The 20,036-nt window shown below is 49.8% G+C and overlaps 1 protein-coding gene across 5 annotated transcripts in view; it reads left to right on the top strand.

Annotated features, from left to right (window-relative positions):
• RPTOR (regulatory associated protein of MTOR complex 1) overlaps positions 1-20,036 on the top strand; it is a 151,658-nt gene that overhangs the window by 104,788 nt on the left and 26,834 nt on the right. For 3 of the 5 annotated variants that reach the window (XM_074922467.1, XM_074922466.1, XM_074922465.1), the window contains 4 exons: positions 5,367-5,485; positions 10,678-10,781; positions 11,776-11,959; positions 13,752-13,862. In XM_074922467.1, coding sequence (XP_074778568.1) covers positions 5,367-5,485; positions 10,678-10,781; positions 11,776-11,959; positions 13,752-13,862 — 518 coding nt within the window. Of the gene's footprint in view, positions 1-5,366; positions 5,486-5,813; positions 5,883-10,677; positions 10,782-11,775; positions 11,960-13,751; positions 13,863-20,036 lie in introns of all 5 variants that reach the window. The other 2 variants (XM_074922464.1, XM_074922463.1) reach the window with 1 other exon arrangement.

Genomic DNA, 20,036 nt, shown 5'->3' with positions numbered 1-20,036 from the left:
AGGCAGCATGCTGCAGAGAAGTGAGAGAAAGACTCTGAATTTTCTTTGTAATCTGTAAATGTGCCCATATTTTTCTAGTCTTCAAATATCAGTGGAAAGAGAGTGGTGTAACTCAGAGAGGAATCCACCTGGGTGATAGACTTGCCTTGACTGAAGCCGAATTTTGCTCTGCTCGGTATTTTCTGGAAGAAGTAACAGTGATTTGGCTCTCCTGAACTGAAAGATTCTAGGACTGTAATTCCTGAGCCCCTGTGGCAGTTTAAAATCATGTGTTGATCAATTAATTTGCTTTTGGTCGTAGGTGATTAAATTGGGTCTTCTAAAGCCTGACAGGAACGTTAGGAGATTTCTCTCCATCTTAAGCTAGAACTTGAGTTTGCTCATTTCCACTGGAGCACACTGTGATGGCCTGTGCATGTCTCACGAGAGCTTTACACGCAGTTGGAAAAGAAGCTAGAGATGAGCTAGAGATGAGTGAGGGAGACCTAGGGAAACAAAAAGACAGCTCTCCAAAGCCTCCCTCATTCCTATTCAATGGGAAGAGCTCGTATCCAGCTGGAAACGACAGAGCTTATAGAAGTGTTTAAAATTCATAACTCACACAGAATCCCATTACCTTCAGCGTCTGCCTGCTGCAAGCCAGGCTTTTTTCATTTCTACGGAAGAATCACCATCTTCCAGAGTGTGCTCTCCTGCTCCCCAAGGAAAGAGTTTTCAAAATGCCACCAGGTCCAGCCCCCTCAGGAGCGCTGCGGCTGCTGCACAGCCGGCCCAGGCTCCAATTAACCCCTTTCTTTAAAGTTTTAGTGTGCAATAAAATACTGCTCTGCAGCTAGCTGGAGTGGGGTAACTGGGAGGGGAGTCCACCTGGGTGATAAACTCGTCTGAAGAAATGTTTTGCTCTACTCTGTGTCTTTTGGAGGAGGTAACAGTGATTTGGCTCTGCAGTAATGACTTGGCCAAGTAGTTGAGACAGGCCAAGCACTAACGAGGGTGCTTTGGGCACAGGGTAGACTCAAACCAAAGCAGAAATCTGGTCTGTAATCATCAAAGTAGAAATTTTCAACCACAGTTTAATTCTGTGTTCTGTACTCTGCTGGTTCACTGATGTTCAGGGCTTTCTTCCTCTTGTGATTTTCAGAACGTGGTGCTAGAGGATTATTCTGATCAGTCTCTCCACTTTACTGACATTGCGGCATCACACGAGGTTTCTTCCCATAAACTTGAGGAAAACCCCTCCATTCCTTCTCGTGCCATTTTACAAACAGCTTCCTAGTGAACCATAGGCCCCTCCCAAATGCAGCTCTTGCTCTAGGTGGGCTCTTTCCTGGCAGAGCGTCCCTTGGGCAGACAGTCCTGTACCAGAGGAGATCTTTATTTCTGTTTCCAAGCTGGCAAGAGACAGGTTTTGATTAGTTAACGAAGACATCGCTTTGGATGGGAAGCTAAGCTTTGCTGCTTTTTCCATACAACTAGTCATTAATCTTGGTGTCCTGGAAATTTTTAGTTTAGTTTTAAGATAGGACAACGGAAGGAATTAAGATGGGGGTTTTGCATACCTTGAGGCTGATTATTCGTATCCAAACTGCGTGATTAAAGTCCTTGTCCTACAGAGAGCATCGCTGGAATGATCGTGTTAAGGAATGATCAGAGGAGGAGGAAAACCGATCTGGGAGCAGTGAAGTGCTGGGGAATAGTTCTCTTTTCCAGCAGGAGAGGTTGGATCAGAAAACTGTTTGCCATGTCGCAGGATCTGTCCTGAGGAGCTGCCTCAGAGCAACAGAGCAGGAGATCGCTGCGATGAGGGTGAGGAGAGCGGGAGGAGTAGGTGGACAGTGAGCCGCAGCAGACAGGGGAGTGAGTGTGGGGACAGGTAGAGCCTCCTTCGCAGTCACTAGGCAATATGTTCAGATGCACAGACAGTGTGAGAAGGAGCTGGTCAATCAGCACTGCTTATAAATAGTAACTTGCATAGTAGCAAAATACAGGGATCTGGGTGGGTTTTGGAAATGGAAGCTCGATGTAGAGCCTGGTCATGGTGGGCTACTTCCGTGTTGGCTGTGACAGCCCTGGTCCAGAGGGACGTTCCCTGCTCTGAGGGAACAGACTTCTTCCTAACGAGCTGCTTCTGTTTCTGCTGAAACATGAAAAGCTCCTGCTCTGCCGTGTGAATCGCCGCCGGGTTGGAGCGTGCGGGCAGCGCTTTGCGTGGCCCCGTGCGAAGGAACCAGCTCGCAGCCTGTCAGGTCTGTGCAGGAAATGCTGATTTGCTGCTCCTCCGGGGAACAGGCTGCTGGCTGCCTCTGTCGAAGTGCAGTTCAGAGAGCGATGGGGATTTCAGATGTTCCCTTCATCCGAGCAGCTCTCCCCGGACCTTCTGTGTCACTGGCGGGAAGAGGAGAGACTGGCCCGAGGCGTGCGGCAGCGCCGGGCCAGTGTCGCTCTGGTTTGGCGGCTGTGTTGGGCGGGGAGGGGACTGCACCTTCTTCTGGAGATCAGCGCTTAAAATCACTGCAGTGATTTTTACAGGGGATTAGAAGGAAACCCTGGCAAAGCCTGGCAAATCAAAAAGAATAAATAAAACCATTATCAGTCATTTTTGCGTCCAGCGTGGTTCTGCCCTTGGTGTGCTCAGGACCCGGCCGCGGGGCCGCGCGTGTGCTCGCGGTGGAATTGAACCGAGCGCTACGCGTATGCAAAGGAAATCAAAGCCGTCAGTAAAGGCAGGCAATTTATTTTTGACATTCTTAGTAGAGAGGAATCATTCTGTAAACGTAAATCTATACTGCAAGGTCCATTTAACCAGCTTTGAATCAGTCTGACTAATTACAGAGCTGTCTGCTTAGATTAACACCCCGTCCCCCTTGCTCGGCTCTTTGTTTGCATCTCATGGATATTTTTTGCATCTTAGTCCATTACATGAAATCAAGCTGCTGTTCCTCCTGCCACCTCTGCTGCCTTCCATTATCCCGCTGCCTCGGCGCTCAGGTTTTTACGAGGAGCAATGTCAGATGTGTCACTCGATTGAATCAGTGCAGTGAACAACACTAACACGGGCGGGGGGGTGGCAGAAGAAAGGACCGGTCCTTCGAGCACCAGCTCTGAGCCTGAGATGCCTTTGTAGAAATTCCCTCTGTTCTTTTCAAAGGCTGCTGAGTGGATGAGGAATTGCACTGGCGCAGTTCTGGTTTAAATCTGTTTTTCTCATGATGCTCAGATGTATAAAAAATGTCACTGGGTTTTTATTTCGTGACTGCGTCACGAGCGAGGTGGTTATCAGAGACACTGGGAAATCTGGTGGGTACCCTCTTGCTCTCCCTTTCTCTCCCTTTCCTTTTACTGTCTTTCAAGGGCTTTAAAAGAAATCAAGCCGTTCAGATTTCCCATCGGTCCTTACGTAACTCCTGCCCAGGACCACATGTAGGAGGCAGAGCTCGGAGCGGACCTGGGATGACAGTACCTGGCTAGCTGCTTCCCTGGCTGGGGCTTTTTTGCCTCCCACAGCTTGTAGCACTTCATCTCTCTCCCTCTCTTGTTCTTTATCCTTCCCCCTCCCCTTTTTCTTTCCTTGGTAATAGAAGCTTCCAGGATGAACATGACAGTTGCAAAAATAAAACCTAAATGGTCAGTGAGCCTGGAGTAGACAGACAAGCACCGTATCACCGTCCCTCGTGGTCGGGAGGCCCAACCCTCTTCTGAGCGGAGCCTTTATTGTGTATTGACATTTTGTTTATTTACACGTGGATAAAGAGCTTCTGAAAAAGACAAACGACCTTTGCCTGTTAGAACCAAGGCCAAAACCCGAGCTCGAACCTGCACCCTTGAGTTCTGCTCGGGTCCCGCGTGCCCCGCTCCCGTACGCGCTGGGCTCAGAGCCCGCGCGGGGGCAGGTCCGCGCCCCTCGACGGCTCGCGTTGCTTTCTCACATGATCAGCATCCTCGCTTTTCCGGGGGGAGTTTCCCGCCGTCGTATCTCTGCCAGGCCCTGCGTGCTGCGAGGTGGGGACTGGCTGGGGTGGCGGTGGTGCAGCAGCCCCCAGCCAGCGGCAGCCGCCGTCCCAGAGGTGCCGTCACCAGCGTCGGGGCGAGCCTCAAACTCTCAGCAGACCCCGCGTGGAAACCCTTCGGGTGTCGGCTGAGCGAGGGACCCTTTTCTTTGCAGAGGACGGAGTTAGGTCGTTGCCTCTGCGTTTTGCAGAACGCTTCGTCGCGTGCTGGGGAGTTTTCCTGGCAGAAGAGCGGGTCCCTTGGCTGAGGCAGGCGGGGCTGCAGTGCAGCACGCACACTCCTGAGGCTTGTTACCTGCCTTCTGCAGCCCGAGTGTAAAACCGGGCGGTCCACGTCTGTTTTCTGTTGGTTTGAGTATCAGGCTTAGCAGCAGTGCAAGGTGAGAGGCTGCGTGCTGTCCAAGGAGCCCTTTCTTCCTAACTCAACACCTTATATTTAGATGCCTCCAGAAACACGAAAGGAAATGCAGTAACAGCTTGCTCTGTCATTTACCATCGATTGTGACTCATCTCAAATCCCTATTTTAGTTCCCTTTTTTGTTAGTGCAACCACTTTAATACTGTCCAAATGGCTCAACTCCCAAGTGACAGTGTTACAACTATCAGACGTTGTGAGGGTTAGAAGAAGGAATAACAAATTAAAGATTTGCCTAAAAGCAGCAAAGTGAAACGTTCACACAATTTTGTCAGTTGTTGCAAATGGTTATTAATTTGATTTGTACTTTGAATCTATGAGTCCCTTCTGCTGAAATACCAAACAGCAGATATTAAACAACAAACTGGCAGTTGAGGAATTGATACAAATGTCAATAGGAAAGACTCAGCCAGACTTACTGCTTCACAAAGGTGCAGGTCCTAAAGCTTCATTTTTAACATTTAGATGTTTAGTAAATTTGTAGAATATATAAAACCCTGAACATTCAAGCTGAGTATTAATGCTCAAAACATCAATAAAAAAGAACCATAAAGATACAAGCCAGTAACGGGGGTTTTATACCACTTAGTGTTTTAGTTCAGGAAATCCAAAGACGTTATCCATTTGGCCTTTTCAGATTTTTTTTTTTGCTTCAGGAGCCTAGAAAACTAGCAATTTGACTGAAGTTCACTGAGATAGTCTTTAATTTATTTTGGTTTCTCCCACTTTCACTTTACAAGCCCTTGCAGAGTTCACAAAGAAAGACAAAACAGAGACAGAATGCCCATGGAGGGTGTTTTTGAGCTCTTCCCTTGATGTTTTCTTAGATGTCATTATGATGTTTGGAGTTCTAATGAATTTTCTCACATAAGATCAAAGAGTTTGAGTTGATGGATTGTCATGTGCTGTGGGGCTTTGGTTTGTTTTGTTTTTTATTATTTTAGGTGTGAGTTTCAACAGTGTTTATACCCAAATTTGGAGAGTACTCCTTCACCTAGCTGCCGACCCCTATCCCGATGTCTCCGACTTGGCTATGAAAGTTCTCAACAGCATTGCCTACAAGGTATGCCGTCCTGTTCCTGCGTGTCTGTGAGGTTTTGTACGTTCATTTTTGTCATGCTTAGGCAAAGTGTAGGCAGACTGAACCGAGTAGGTCCGTTGGAGGGCTCTGCCTAGCTGAGTCTGGATCTGTTGCAGAAGGAGCTTTAATGCTTCGAGATAAGCACACCTGTGATCAGGTAAAATACAGTACATGGGGGAGGGCCTGGGATTGCTCTAGGGCATAAATTAGGACCTTAGACAGTAGGTCTTGTTTAGAAATCTACTTATCTAGATCAGTCCCTGGGAGAAACCTTAAATACATTAAATTATCCGTTTGCAAACTGATTTAGATTATGCAAGTGGGACTGGCCTGCAGACTGAAGCCACAACGGCTCTCCAATCCAGGTGAACTAGTACATGTGAGTCAGCATGCAGACACCCCTGCCACTACTCACCTCTTCAACCCAGGCCTAACCCGCCTAAACCACCATCCTCATCCCATTTCATCCTCCAAGGGTGACAAGATGTCCCTGGAGGCTGCCATCACCGCTGATTCAGAATTGCCAGCTTGGGGAGCTGGAGAGGCACCCTCGCCTTCCACCCGAAACGAAGCACCAGGCCACCCCAGAACATCTTCTCACCAGCCGCCCTCCTCCTGCCCCAGTCGGTGTCGAGCAGCTGAGCGCAGCCCCCCACGTGCTTTGTAGCTGCTCAAGCATCCAGCCCATGAGCCATTGCAGTGCAAGGTGACGTCTCTTACTGATGGTTTCCAGCCAATAATCCGAAATCTTCAGACTTAGGCTTCTAAACTGAAGTTGCAGTAAGAGATGCCAGCATTGTGCGCTACCATTGCGATGCCTTAGAGATTTCTTGCTTTTAAACCTGATTTTCTATTGAGAAAATAGTTACTTATTTGAACTCTTCTATTTGTTTTAAGTATAGGTGTCAGTGAGTGGTAAAGTCTGGGATTTGGGATAGAGGATTGTTTTGACAGTGGGGGCAATGAGATCAGCCCTTCCCTGATGATGCAGGTGTACAACAAATTACTGTCAGGCCAGAGATGCCAAAATGAGGTGAATAAGAAAAGGTGAAACCTTTCCCTCTATCTGCTCTAGATGCATGAAACTATTTTGGTTTTGTATTCTGGAAGGTTCTTTGCAAAATGAAATGTTACTCCTACTATGAGATTAAAAGAGAGACAAAGAGGAACCAGATCTGCTTTTCCTGTCTTAAATATTGTTTCAGGGTTTGCCCCTGTGCTAGTGGAGAAGTGTCGGTGTTAGCAGAGATGCTGCCCTGCCCTGCAGACAGCTGAGGGTCTGCGGAGCCAGCGGGAGCTTTGATCCTTGTCGTGATGCCCATAGTGAATGTTATGGCTCATCTGGTAAATTCGGTGTTGATTCCGACAAGTTTGGACCTAAAGGTCTTGGTACTGAGTGGGACCGAGTGGGTGGGTGTCCTGCATCTCTGCTCCGCTTCTGGGACATCAGCTCTGCCCCGGCTTCCAAAGGCAACGGCTTTTCCAATGGGTTTGCAAAACAACCAACATTCCCATTTACCAGGATATTTATTTGGAGATGCTTCAGGGAACAGAACTGATTTGTTCTTCTATGCCGTAGCCATAAGATCCATAAGGAAAGTGTTTAAATGTGCAATTTGTCCAGCAGTTTGGGCAGCTACATGTAGAGTGGGCTGACTGCTGTGCACTTCGTGATACTGTGGGCTTTGCTTTTGCCACTACCACCTGGCTTAGGTGATTGCTAAAAAGGCTTTTTTATTAAAAAAAAAAAAAAAAAACTAAACTAAAAATTAAACTATTTAATAGCCCACCAAAATGGAAGTTAAGGCTTCAGATCCTGGGTTATGATCTGGCCTTTATTCATTTCATTATGGACAAAGCTCCCGCTGTGAGCGGCGCTGCCAGGATTTGCAGCCTGAACTCTGTGTCTCTGCTGGTGAGAGCTCAGACGGATTATAGGAGTTGTCTGATGTGTGATGCAAATTAGTAACAATTAAATTTGCGTTAACTGTTTCCTGAGATCTTTCCTTGGTGCTAAAGGAGCTTTGTCGGATGTAAAAGGGAGGAGCCTGGATGCCCTTTGGTCCTCCCGAGTATGTGCAAGCAATGCATTCTCCGTATTGTTTGAAGGAAAACACAAGTTTATTTTATTGCTTAAAAATACTCCTTCAGGTGAAGCAAAGCACTTGGATATTCTGGGGGTTTAATCCTTTTGTTGTAATTAATACAAAATTCAGGGAACGAGAGGTTTTATTTTGGAACTTGGCAGCTGCAGTTTCCTTGCGCGGGACGGAGCGAGTGCCGTGGCCGGCGCGATGCCGCGGGGCTGGGAGGGCTCAGCCCGCGGGCCGGGGGCTTCTGCTGAATGTTCCGCCTCCAAAGGTTGCCACGCTCCGGGCTTTAAGCCTTTAGGTGTTTAAACGTCATTTGCAGCAGGCAGGTGTTAGCTGTGTAAGCGGGTTGCCGTGCGGGCGCTCAGACGCCCGTGCAGCGCCGCGTGCTCGGGGAGCTCAGAGGAGCCGCTGCCGCGCTCTGAATCCCCCGCAGCGACACGGGGCCAGCGCTGCCAGTCTGGTGACCCTCCAAAAGTTCAGCCTGTGAGTCTGCCTTTGTAAAACACCCATTTGCGAGGCGCTGCCTGAATTTAAAGCAGAATTTTTGTTTTCAAATGAGACCAGTCCTGTTCCGTGTTTTTAACGGAGCCACGAATGTAGATCTTCATCTCCAGGGGAGCTCCAGTGGTCTTTAAATAGGGTGATGTCTTTCTGAGCAGCCGGTGAGTAGGTTGCACAGACGTGCATGCTTCCTGGATGTGAAATGTGCCGCTTTATTTCATGGGCTGATTAGACACTGCGAGTTCTCACACAGATTGCGGCTGTGTTGTGATTTATATTTATGATGCAGATTGGAATGGTACAACTCTCATTCCCAGCCTGATCTTTTAAAAAATCCAAAGTGTGCTTTTTGCATGTAACCAAAACAAACAAAAAGGACACAGTAATCAGCGTTGGCCTTTTAAGACTTTTTGAAATTACAGTTAATTAATGGAGGTTTGCTTCCTCCCAGGTTGCTTCATCCAGCTGTTTTTAATGGAAGGCTTGAGGCCGAATTATCCCAGGAGTTACTCCTCCACGACATCACTCCTTGGTACAGGCTTTTCTGTGCATGAGCAAGTAATTCTGACAGTCTGCTCTTTTTTTAACCTGGATTCAATTTGCAAAATTATGGATTGCCATCTCCCCTCCTGAAAAAGAGATGATTTGACTGGCAGAGGAGCAAATCCCCAGGAAATAGGGAGCTGCTGCCTCCAGCAAAATACAGTCATATCACTGAACTGTGGCCCCCGCTGCCTCCAGAACAGAAATTGCTTTTTTATTTTTCCTGGGAAGAGGGAGGCTGTCTGCCACACTCATCTGTGTACCCCTTCAGCAAATTGTCATTAGCTGACCCTGTCCCTGTGCTGTGAAACAAGGTGACCTGACCCATTTCAGGTGGCAGAGACCTCCCTGGGAGAATCTTAAAACTGAGCCTTCTGTGACTAATTAAAATTAGTTTTGAATAATAATATGCCACTAGTTTCTCAATTGTTTCTACCTTCTTGCCATTCCCATGGTGTGATTGTCTGCCCCAGCCCCATGTAGCAACACCTGCTCACCGGAGGCCCCGCTGCGTTCCTGAGAGATGGGTGGCCTTTCGATCCTCTCCCACCCCCATATGAAAAGGAGGAAAATAACACACAAAATGAGCCTGTCTCGTCCGAGGTGGCTAGCTCGGGGGGCAGCCGGGCTAGCCGGAGGTCGGGGCACTTCTCTTGCCAGGGGTGTGCCGCAGCGTAGGTGAGCTGTGCCGGGGCCGGCATCGCCGCCCCTGCGCTCTGCAGCCGAAGAGATGCTGGTCAGGAGGGTTCAGAGCCCGTCGGAGCGAGGGAGGTGGAAACCTCGGTGGGTCGTGGCAGGGAGGGAGGGTGAGGTCAGCTCAGGAGAGGACAGGTGTCTCCCAAGCGCCGACGCCTCGGATTTCTCTCTGCAGCAGAGGCGTGTGGGCTTTGTGTGCAAAGGCAGACGCCGCTGTTCACGCTGGCTCTTGGTGCTGCGTTGTGGAGGCATTAACTTGTAAAAGCTCGCGGGCTGCCTGGGCTCCAGAGGACCATGTCTGCAGCTCTTGATTTTGAGCGCTCTGTGTTTCAGTAGCTGCTGGTCTCACCTGGCTCAGCTGGCTTTCAGCTGGACACCAGCCCTCGTGTCCCCCCCCCGAGACCCTGCTCAGCTCTTGTGCTGCAGGATGTGTGCGGATTTTCTTACTGTGCAGAGAGAGGATGAAAGTCATCTTGCCTGTGGGATGGCCGTTTTTTGTCCCTTCAGGTTCTTTCGTGCCAGTCTGGGGCTTCTTTTAAAATATATTTCAATATGGGAGAAATTTCAAACGTCTCGCAGAAGGTGGGGTGCTGTGGAAGAGGACGAAAGGAGTCTGTAAGCACCGGGAGGCTTCTCCCTTCCTGAAGGGGAGCCTTGTTTGCACGCCGTGAGCAGCGTGCTCAGCCTGGAGGAGTGCGAGATGGCGAGGTGCCTGTTTGTGTGCTTTTTTTTTTTTTTTTGAGGCTTTCCCCAGGAGGAAGGACAGTAATTTTTCAGGCTTTTTGAGAAACAGGTCTCCTGTAGCTGGTGGAAAGGGCCCCCTGTCACAGCCCTCCTTAGGGCAGGGGGAGCAGCAACAGGAGGCGGCTGCGGGCAGCTGCCAGATTCACGAGGAGAGTTCTGCCTCAAATCAGGGTCACGCGTGCTTGAGTTCTCGTGGCGGTAAGAACGGCAGTGCCCTGGGCGAGGGGAAGCCTGGCTGCTGAGGGGGAGCCCGGGGCTCTGCCTGCCCGCGGGCTGCGCAGTGCCAGTGCGGGTCCTGCACTGCAGCTGGTTTAGGGAAGAGGCTTATGTGTTAGTCAGAGCCATTTCCCTGTGAGTAACAGAAGGGTACTTACTCTCTGGTAAGTGTTTTCTGACTAAAAAGGTAGTAAAATCATCTTATGTGTTGGGAACTGCACAGGGGCTTTTTTTCATATACATTTTTAAACACCCCCACACAGCGACAGAGAGCTTAACTTCATTTAACCCCAGGTGTGCAATTGTGTTAGATAACAAACAACTGCGGCTGGGGTTTTGCAGTCTTGGCTGTTCAGGACTCCGCTGTGTTTTTTTCTCTAGGCAACAGTAAATGCTCGCCCCCAGCGCATCCTCGACACCTCCTCGCTGACTCAGTCTGCCCCCGCCAGCCCCACCAACAAGGGCATGCACATCCACCAAGTCGGGTAAGCGCCAGTGTCACCCTCTGGCACTTCGTGGTGGGGTTCGGGGGCCCCGCTCGAGCCACCGTCCCAGTTAACTGCACCAGGGAGAGAACACGCCGAGGTCTCAGTAGCTTCTTGTCTCAGAGCTGGTGAGGTGTTCAGAAACAAAAGCTCTGGGAAAAGGTGGGGAGTTTCTTCCTTTTATCCTTTTTAAGGACAAAGAGTAACAAGCCACAGTAGTTATTTAAAGATGGATTGAAAGGATGAGCTAAATGTTGCTGGTTTTACTGGTGCACTCTGGCCCAGGCTCTGTGGTATCCAGATTTCCCATTGAAGTCTGATCTGTATTTTCTGCCCTTTCAGCTGATAAAAGCCAGGGTTATCTGGTGATCAACAAGCAGTGCCTTAAGCTGCAAGAAAATAGTGATAATGTTATGGGTCAAGCTAGGATTTGAAAATTGTATTATTTCCCAAAACCTGCTCTCCAAGAGAAAACACCACGCTCCAGCGGTACCGTAATCAGGGAGCACCAGTAAGGTGTGGAGCTGGAATGGAGGGGCCAGAACTGCACAGTGGTAGTTTTTTAGTGTTTTCTATAGTATAACATAACTGTGCAATAAGGTGCGAAAATCTCAATTTACACGTAAATTAAAATGCTTTTCTGTGGGCTGACAGGACTTCCAGTCTCCCCGTGGAAGTCCAGGGTGAGTCTCGGTGCCTTAGGTCAGGCACGTGACCTGTGACTGTTGGACCCGCAGGTTCCCAAAATGTTAATTTTTTTTTTATCCTCACTCTGGAGTTGGCACAGTCAAGGTTCACTCTTGTTTTGGGGTTTGTATGTCTGTCGGAGGGGACGGGGGGGATTGTGTTCTTTTGGTTTGTTTTTGTGGAGGAAGCACAGCGGTGATGTGTAAACCTTAAAAGACAGAAACCAAGTAAAAGCGACGTAATTCACACACGGGAGTCTCGTGTCCAGTGATACCTAAATCCTTCCCCTCTATTTTTTGGTCTTTAGAGGGTCACCTCCAACCACCAGCACAAGCAGCTCCAGCCTGACCAACGATGTGACCAAGCAGCCGGTCAGTCGGGACATCGCGTCTGCGCGACCGGCCAACGTCGGCAGCGTGGGCGTTCAGTACACCCCCCACTCCCACCAGTTCCCCAGGACAAGGAAGATGTTCGACAAAGGGCCAGAACAGGTGAAGAGACTTTCCTTTCAGAGCTGAGTGCTTCCCCACTTCACTGGGGTTTGCTCCGTGTTCTGTTCTGTGTGGTTTATTTCTACGTATCTCTTGTTTGCTTCTAGCTGCTGTTAACTCCAGATTGGCTTCCTCTAACCAGTCAAATAAAAACGGATTAATTTTTATTTTTTCCATCAGGATAAATTTTGTTTTACAGCTTTTGATAGAGCATTATTCACTTCTGCTGCTAAGAAGTGTTTAATCAGAGTTGATTGCTTAGTCTTTCATAAACATTTGTCTGCATGAGTGATAACGCAGAGCCAGATCTGTGACCCTCATGTGCTTTTTCTCCGACCTCAGCAAAGCAAGGACTGAGGAGGGAAAGGGGGAGATTCTTCTTCGTTTGACATACGAAGTGACATTCCTCTTGAGAGTCTGGTCAGTGCTGCTGCAGCGGAACATTGACCTTCTTTCCAGCAGCCCGTACCCACCCCACGCTGGGCAGCCCCTCTTCACTGTCCATAAGGGAGGATGCGAGTCCAGGCTGTTACTGGGAAGAGCGAAGCTCCTTACAGGTCCCGTGCTGGGGGCGAGCGGCTGCGCTCGGAGCTGCGAGGGCCCTTCCCGTGCAGGCAGCGAGGGCTGTCGCGCCTGTCAGCGTTCCGTAAAGACAGCCCTCCGTCCTGGGTGCTCTCCCATTTGCAGAAGCATGAAGGGCTGGTGTGGTGCCAAGTCGAGCAATTAGTCAGATTTTAGTATGCACAAAGGATGCTGCATGTCACCTGCAGATGGCTTCAGCTCAGTCACTCGGATGAACACGGCGGGGCCTGAGCACACCGGGACATGCCCGTGGCCATCGCTTGGAGATCGGGACTGTTGCTTACCAGTGCTCGGGGTTCTGCAGGACTCAGCCAGCCGGCAGCCGTTTTGTGTCTCCCTCTCCCTCTACTGCGTGTTTCTGGGATTTTTGTGGTGCGGGCTCTGGGGCTGGGAGGAAGCTCTAGTACGGCCCAGGGCGGGGTGGAGGGGGGGCCCTGACCCTCCTTCTCTCCCCCCAGGGCTGTAAAAGGGAAGGACTCTCCCGCCGGAGGCCGAGGCCTGTGCCTCAGCCCACGGCACAGGTGGGCAGCACGGCTTTCCGTGTCCTGGCTGCTGAGCAGTGACTGCTCTTCCCTTCCCTCGGCATTTCTGCCTCTAGCCAGGGATCTCACAGAAGCTCCCGGAGGTGGATGCTCAGTTCTCTGTGTGATTGCAAGGAAGAAATGTTGAAGCCTTTATAGCAACAGCTTCACTTCTCATGGGGACGGCAGCACTACCCTGGATCCTGTTTTCTGAAAAAATGCCTGAAACCTGAGTGAATGGAGTACTTTCTCCATTTTCCTTTTGGATGTCTTGTGCTTCGTAGCAGATATTCAATCCATATATGCCCTTGATCTGGAGCTGCGTCTGGCTGCGCTTTATCTTGAATCATCTTCACTGCTCCACTGTTTCTCATGCCAGATGCTTGGGAGTCCGTGAGAAAACTCATCCTGGGACTTGATTTTGATGATGCGCTCATGCTTCAGCCCTGATTCATACGGTAGCCTGATTATGTCTTGTGCTGTGCAGACGAGGGAATTGTCGCATTTCCAAAGAGCTAATGTAATGACAGGGATCGTAGAGCTAGATGTCAGAAATGTCATATCCTTGGCAACCTGTTGGAGCTTTTTTCTGCCCGGGGATGTGTTGAAGGCTGGGGATTACTATGTGTGCATCTTGCCTGCGTGAACGGCAGGGACGTGGGTTAACATCCTGCTCTCTTTCTGGACAGACCACTGACGATGCCGATGATACCGTTGGACACAAAAGTTTCATTTCGGCCACAGTGCAGACGGGGTTTTGTGACTGGAGCGCCAAGTATTTTGCTCAGCCGGTCATGAAGGTAATACTTGGTTATCTCTGTGCGTGCTTTCTGAACCACGGCACTGCAGCTCCTGAGAAGTGCTGGTGTCCTGAGCCTCCCTCTCCTCTTTTCCCCTTCCTTTTCCTTCAGTCTGGCGAGGGAAAGGAAAGAGCTTTGTACTCGAGTGTGACCTCAGAGCTGTGCTCTGCTTACAGGTTCCTGGTAGAGACCCCTTTAACTTGAAAAGGAGAAAGTGATAGTGGCTGGACATCCACATGACTGCCTGGGGGAAACTTTGGCATCATCACTGTTGATTTTTAAAGATTAAAAAAGAAAAAGTTCTATTATGGCAAAGAATGAGGGTGGTAATGACCAATCTCCACTGAGATCTTTTTAGAAGCGTGTTCTGGTAACTAAGTTGGCTTTGAGTGAAATGAGAGATACACTGAAGCTTTGTCCCAGGGAAAAAAGCAAAACAGAGCTCTTGAGAGATGGGCAAAGATCATCAGTGACTGGAAAGAGAAACTGTTAAATTCCCAGAATCTTTTAGCCAAAGATCAGGTTTCAATTTTAAGTATGAAATGAAAGCAAGCAGTAAATCTTGCCTTATTATAAGCCAACACGATAAAGCAAGCCTCCAGGTACCTGGGGAGTGAAGCAGCACAAACTGTAACAGAACTTTCAGCTTAATTTCTTGGAGGTATTGCAATTTCCATGAATAATAATGCACAGTCGGTATTAATACCATTACCTGAGCAGCTCCACAACGGGTGTTCGTATCCAACCACTGATATTTAAATCTTAATAATGAAGAAATCTTACATTTAATGTGCTGCCTCATCCAAGAATTGCCACTGAACCATCCGCCACCGCTCCCTCCGCTCTGTGTTGAATTGTTCGGTGAGGAGGTGAAGTAATTGCCCCAAGTTGAAGGGGATCAGCAAAGGAGTCGCATGGCAGCCAGTGTCTGTGTGGCTTTGATTTCTTTAAAGAATCACCAGGAGGACAGACTCGATGGTAAAGCGATTGCTTTAAAGCTGGTTCCTCAGCTCAGTGACATTAACTTTCTTGTGATATCATTAGCAGAATAATTCATTAGGACATGTGGCTGGCCTGTGGGGCTTGGTTTGCTAGGTCAAGCTTTAAACCAAGGCTTTCTCTCATCAGCATGAGTTTTGGTGTCTTGATTCAAGTCCAGAAGAGAGTACAAGAGGGGAGGAGGAGGGGGATGTTGTTCCGTGTCTTTAGTTCTTATTAAAAACATTTGTCTGCTTTTTAAGGAAAGCTCTTCCCAGTGAAGAGTGGTGTCTGTCTTAATAAAATAAATCAGGGTAGACAGCGAGCCAAAGGCAGGATCAGTGCTCTGTGTGGGGGTTTACTACTCCCTGTGCTAAAATTAGGGAATTAGGGGAGGAAATAAACGATGCGGAGCATTTCTGTACTAATCTACAGAAGCCAGGAAAGGGGACTCATGGAAATGGAGGGCTTCCCCACACCCCCCGCTCTGTCTCTTCGGCTTCTGCTGGTGTAGCAGCCTGTGTGGCTTCTTGTAAATCGTTTCCTAAGTGGTTTTGTTTGGAAATACTGACTGGGGTTGAGTTTTCTGAGCACGGACTGTCCTCGGTAGCAATGTTTTAGGTAAAAGTTTAAGCAAAACAAAATCTATTTTCTAATAAAATAAGGAAGAGGATTGATTTCCCCATTGCTTCTGTAAAGCAGCTTTAAAAGGCCAAGTAGAGGGTTTCTGCAGAAAAAACTTGTGCGTTGTCCTAACAGGGAATTAGATGTAACATGGTGTGCAAGAAGAAATCCTTCTACGAGAACTTTCTTTGGCGTTCCTTGATTGCAGCTTGTGTAATCAGCAGGACTGGCCGTCCTGTGGTGGCTGAGCTGCTGCAGAGGGCTCCTTTCCTGGAACTGCTGTTCCTGCAGGAACAAAGAACAAACAGCCCTGCCTGGTGGCTGTTGTCTTTTGGGAACTTCAGCCTCATGAAAAAGGCAAAAAGTAAAGTCTACTGAGTACTGGTGGAAAAAGATGACATTGATGTTTAATTCTGACACTTCATTGGAGATGCTGCCTACCGTCATAAACAGGGAAAGGCAAGACAACTATTCCTGTAATGAATAAACATAAAATGACTGTGAGTGCATCTTAGTCATATTTAATTTATGAATTTAGTTTTGCTTCATAGACCTTGCTCCGAGAATGCCTTCACTGGAAAGATTGAGGGATTAATTTCCAGTGTAAATCACTGGCTCGGTTTCAAGCCATCATACCGAATTTGATTTATTGATTATCTAATCAAATAAACGGAGAAAGAAAATACTGCATTGTGAATTCTCAGTGTGCCAGGAAAAACAAGATACCTACCCTCTTCCTGAAAACTCCTGTGGCAAAAGGCTGTTCTGTGAACCACGGGCAGTCTTGGCCCGAGAGGCCCGGGGAGGCCTCGTGCCAGCTGTCAGGAAGCCCTGAGTCAGGGGGAGCGGGAGCAGCATCTGTCACTGCCAGGGCTGGCAGAACACGCAGGCAGGAGCCGGTGAGGATCCTGGAAGGTGAGAATTACATAAGCAATCCTTCCTGATAACTCCCTGCCTTAGCTTCAGCACCGTGCTTGGCCGGGTTCAGAGTCCCGGTGGAGGAGTGAGCCTCCGTGCGACGGCTGCGGGGACGTTCCCGGGGAAGCGCCGCTGGAGCTGTCTGCTGACCCCCCTGCTCCCCTCCGAACGCTCGCTGCCGCCCCGAGAGGCAGAGGCAGAGCTAAAGGAGAAACGTTTCGTTGGGTTTCAAAGGATGCTGCTTGGTGGGAGCTTTCAGGATCATAACTGGCTCCTGTGCGAGTGGGAGCTGGTGGGAGCGGGCGCGTGGCTGATCCTCCCCGGGTAGCACTGCCCGGGACAGCCGGAACCGGGCTCTGGCTTACTGAAAGGACTTTCTGAGGCTTAAACGGGAGCTGGCTGGGAGGGAGACAGACATGAATGAATGGCCTTAAATAGTTCATTCTTTTGAATAATAATTTCTGTTTACCCAGCCAGCAGCAGCTGGGCTGGAGGTCACAGCTCTCGGCTGCACACACGTCCCGACGCGCTCCCGCGCTTGTTTGTCACCAGAAGCTCCCCGGTGACGTGTTCTGTGGGGTTCATATTTTCTTAGATTGCTGCTCCCTCCTGACAAGAGGAGCCGTGGAGCTCTGCCCTGGCCGTGGGAGCAAAGGGCTGCGTTTTACCTGCGGGCTCCGACTCTTCCTGCTCGCTCGGCGACGGGCTGAGGGCTCGGCCGGTCAAACCTTGCCTGTGCAGCAGCAGTACTCTAACGGCCTGTGTCACGCTTAACTAAACTAGCTTAGAGCATCTCTGCTAGGTTACGCTTACTTGCAATGCTTTTTAAGGATAAGTTGAGTTCAACAGAGTTTATTTCATTAAGAGTATTGTACGTTTACTCTCTGATAACACTTTAAAAGGACGCCCGGGGATTTTTCTGCATTGTTCTTGCCATTTTTATTCTCTGAAACCTCTGTGGCGCTCCCACAGAATCGTGCCAGGTTTCTTTCTATGCAGGCTCGGGCCCTGTTCCTTCTCTTTTTAACTTGCCTGTTCACCAAACTCCAACCAGCATCAATCAGCTTAATGATAACACTGGGACTGGTGAGCCCCAGAGTCTGGATCTGAACTGGAGCCACCTGAAGTAAGCATCTAGTGCTCAGCGAGGATATTTTGGGCATTTTCAGCTGTGATCCCAGCTGGACCTGGGGGAAGCTTTTGGACACACACAGATCCTGGCGGAAGCATCTTTGCAGGAACCTCCCTTACCAGTTCCAAGGTGATGACATCCCCCGTCTGCAGAGCCTTTGGCACAGAGACTGCGGTTTGAGTCAACTGCACCGAAGCCAAGACTTTAACATATGCCCTTAGTGTTCTCTTACTGCAAGGAACTGACTGCATCGTGCAGGGATAGGTGGAAATAACCCCTCCACAACATGGTGATCCCACGGGCGAGCAGCTGGGACTCCCCTTTGCTCACATCTTCAGAGGATGAAGAGGAAGACAAAGGTGGCAAGTGGCTGAGTGCGGGGGCAGAGGCCGCCCGAGAGCAAACGAGAATTGGGGGAGCTGCAGGGAGGTGCCCAGGCACCAGGAGTGGACCAAGCCAGGGGAAGACACGCTCATTCCTCCGCTGTTCTGGGGGAGGAAGGGCTTTGCTGGGATGGCGTCCAGCTTCCAGGTTTGTCACAGTCAAGCAGCACACCGGCAGTGTGGATGCAAACACGGGAACTGACACAAAAACCGAGGGATTAAATAGGATTCCATGCAGGAAGATCCAGACAGGGCCCTTCTCTCCCCTCATCAGTTGGTGCCTCACTCTGCGCTGGATCTCAGTAACGTGCTGGGGATCTGAGACAGTGAAATAATCTCTGGTACTGAGTCAGCTCTGGCTGCTGCCCTGCGCCGGCGTTCGGGGTACGTGCAGGAGCTGTGTGTGGTACCAGGGGCCGGGGAGGTTTGGTTTCTGGGGGGATCCCCTGACCTGGCACAGCTCAGGTCACCGTTACTCACCCGCCACAAGCATTGTCTCCAGTGGGCAAAGCAATCAGAGGCCACAGCTAACGAGATACAGAAGGATTTTGTCATTGTCAGTTCTGCCCAGACAGCGGAGAGGAAAGCCTGCAGACTGTAGAGATGCCTTTATTTCCTATCAAGGAAATGATAATAACCGTTTTAATTCCTTTTTTAAGGACCTGTGGATGAACGCAGGGCTTGGGGATGCACCAAAATGCTACAGTTGGAAGGACAGTAACTGCTCCAGACACTGCCAAAAGATGATGAGGTTTCAGTGAGGAGAGAGGACATACTGGGCCCTGCCTGCAGGCAGCCTAGAAAGGAGGAGGTGCAGGAACAGCACAAGAGGGTAGACACGAGCCCCTGCATCCCCCTGCGCCTGGGGAGAGCGTGTGGCGGCGCCGGGCTCAGCCGCGCTGCAGCCCCGCGGGGACGACCACGGAGGGGCCAGCGGTGCCACGCAGCAAGGGTGTTCTCACACACGGTCTTAAAAGGATCTGTACGTCCATTTTCAAACCAAATAAATGCTCTGGCGTTGCTGGGGAGGAGGAGTTGTGCTCTTTTTACCACAGAACCCTGCAGTCTCGCTGTGCGCGTCATGCGGGCCTTCGCTTGCCTGTCTGAGGGTCTCAGGTGTGGGGGCTTTGGGCTGATGGTTGGACATTTGGCAGTTTATTGTCTCCAAAGCAATCGGTACACACAGGTTTGACTTAGCAAAGCAGCGCTGGAGGTTTCTCGCCTGCCAGCGTGTCCCCAGAGATCTGTCATCCCGCTGGTGACAGGCTGGGGGGGGGGGTGGCCACGCTTCTGTCTTGGTTTCTTGCTCAGTCCCTTTTGCCATCTGCTCCTCCGCTTGCAGGTGGCACACAGGGCACACTGCGCGGGCGGGGCTTGGAATAGAAAGAGCATTTCTGCCCCAAAAGCCCTTCGCTGCTGTCAGAGGGGCCAAGCAGAAGCCGGGGGTGCGGGCGGCCCCCGGGTCGCGGATGGAGGGTGTTTGCTGGGCTCGGTGGGAGCCTCCTGGTCTCTGGTCCGGGTGCCTGGGGGCCTGCACCCTCCCTGCCTCTCGCCAGAGTATTTCACCCTCCAGTCCTTGGCGCTGAGCGAGCTTCCAGCCCCGTCTGAGCCTTGTCGTGCCATATGCGAGCTACTGATGCTGTAGCGTCTGGGGACCGTGCCCTGAGAGAGCTCGTTACAGGAGGAATCTTACTGATACCAGATGATAAAAACAACTGCCCGCTCAGCCTCCTTGGAAGAGTTATTTTTCTTCAGAGCTGAAAAGCCCAGCAGCTCCTTTAATCTGATATTCTTTATCTGCTCGAATGAAGAGTGCTTTGCTCAACTGCATAACTGCGTATTTCTTAGTCCTAAACTGTGAAAGCCGCTGGGTGCCTGTAGGAGAATTTACCATTCTGCTCATTCCCTTCCCTTCCCCTGGCCTTTTAGGTCTTACTTTAATTTATTCCCCGAGAAGCTAGATTTTCATTAAGGTGTAGGTGTAATTTCACTGCTCTCTGATGTATTTTATCTTAGGTTTGTTTATTGCTTTACATTATTGGTCATTTGTCATTGCCTTTCTAATAGATGATGTATTCTTGAAAAATTTAAATAGTAGTGCGCTTTTTTTTTTTTTTTTTTTTTTGCCAGGAGGAAAGG

The sequence above is a fragment of the Athene noctua genome, chromosome 18, assembly GCF_965140245.1.
Source record: "Athene noctua chromosome 18, bAthNoc1.hap1.1, whole genome shotgun sequence".
NCBI lineage: Eukaryota > Metazoa > Chordata > Aves > Strigiformes > Strigidae > Athene > Athene noctua.
Note: the sequence above shows the minus strand (reverse complement) of the source record. Positions and strands in the feature narration are given on the sequence as shown.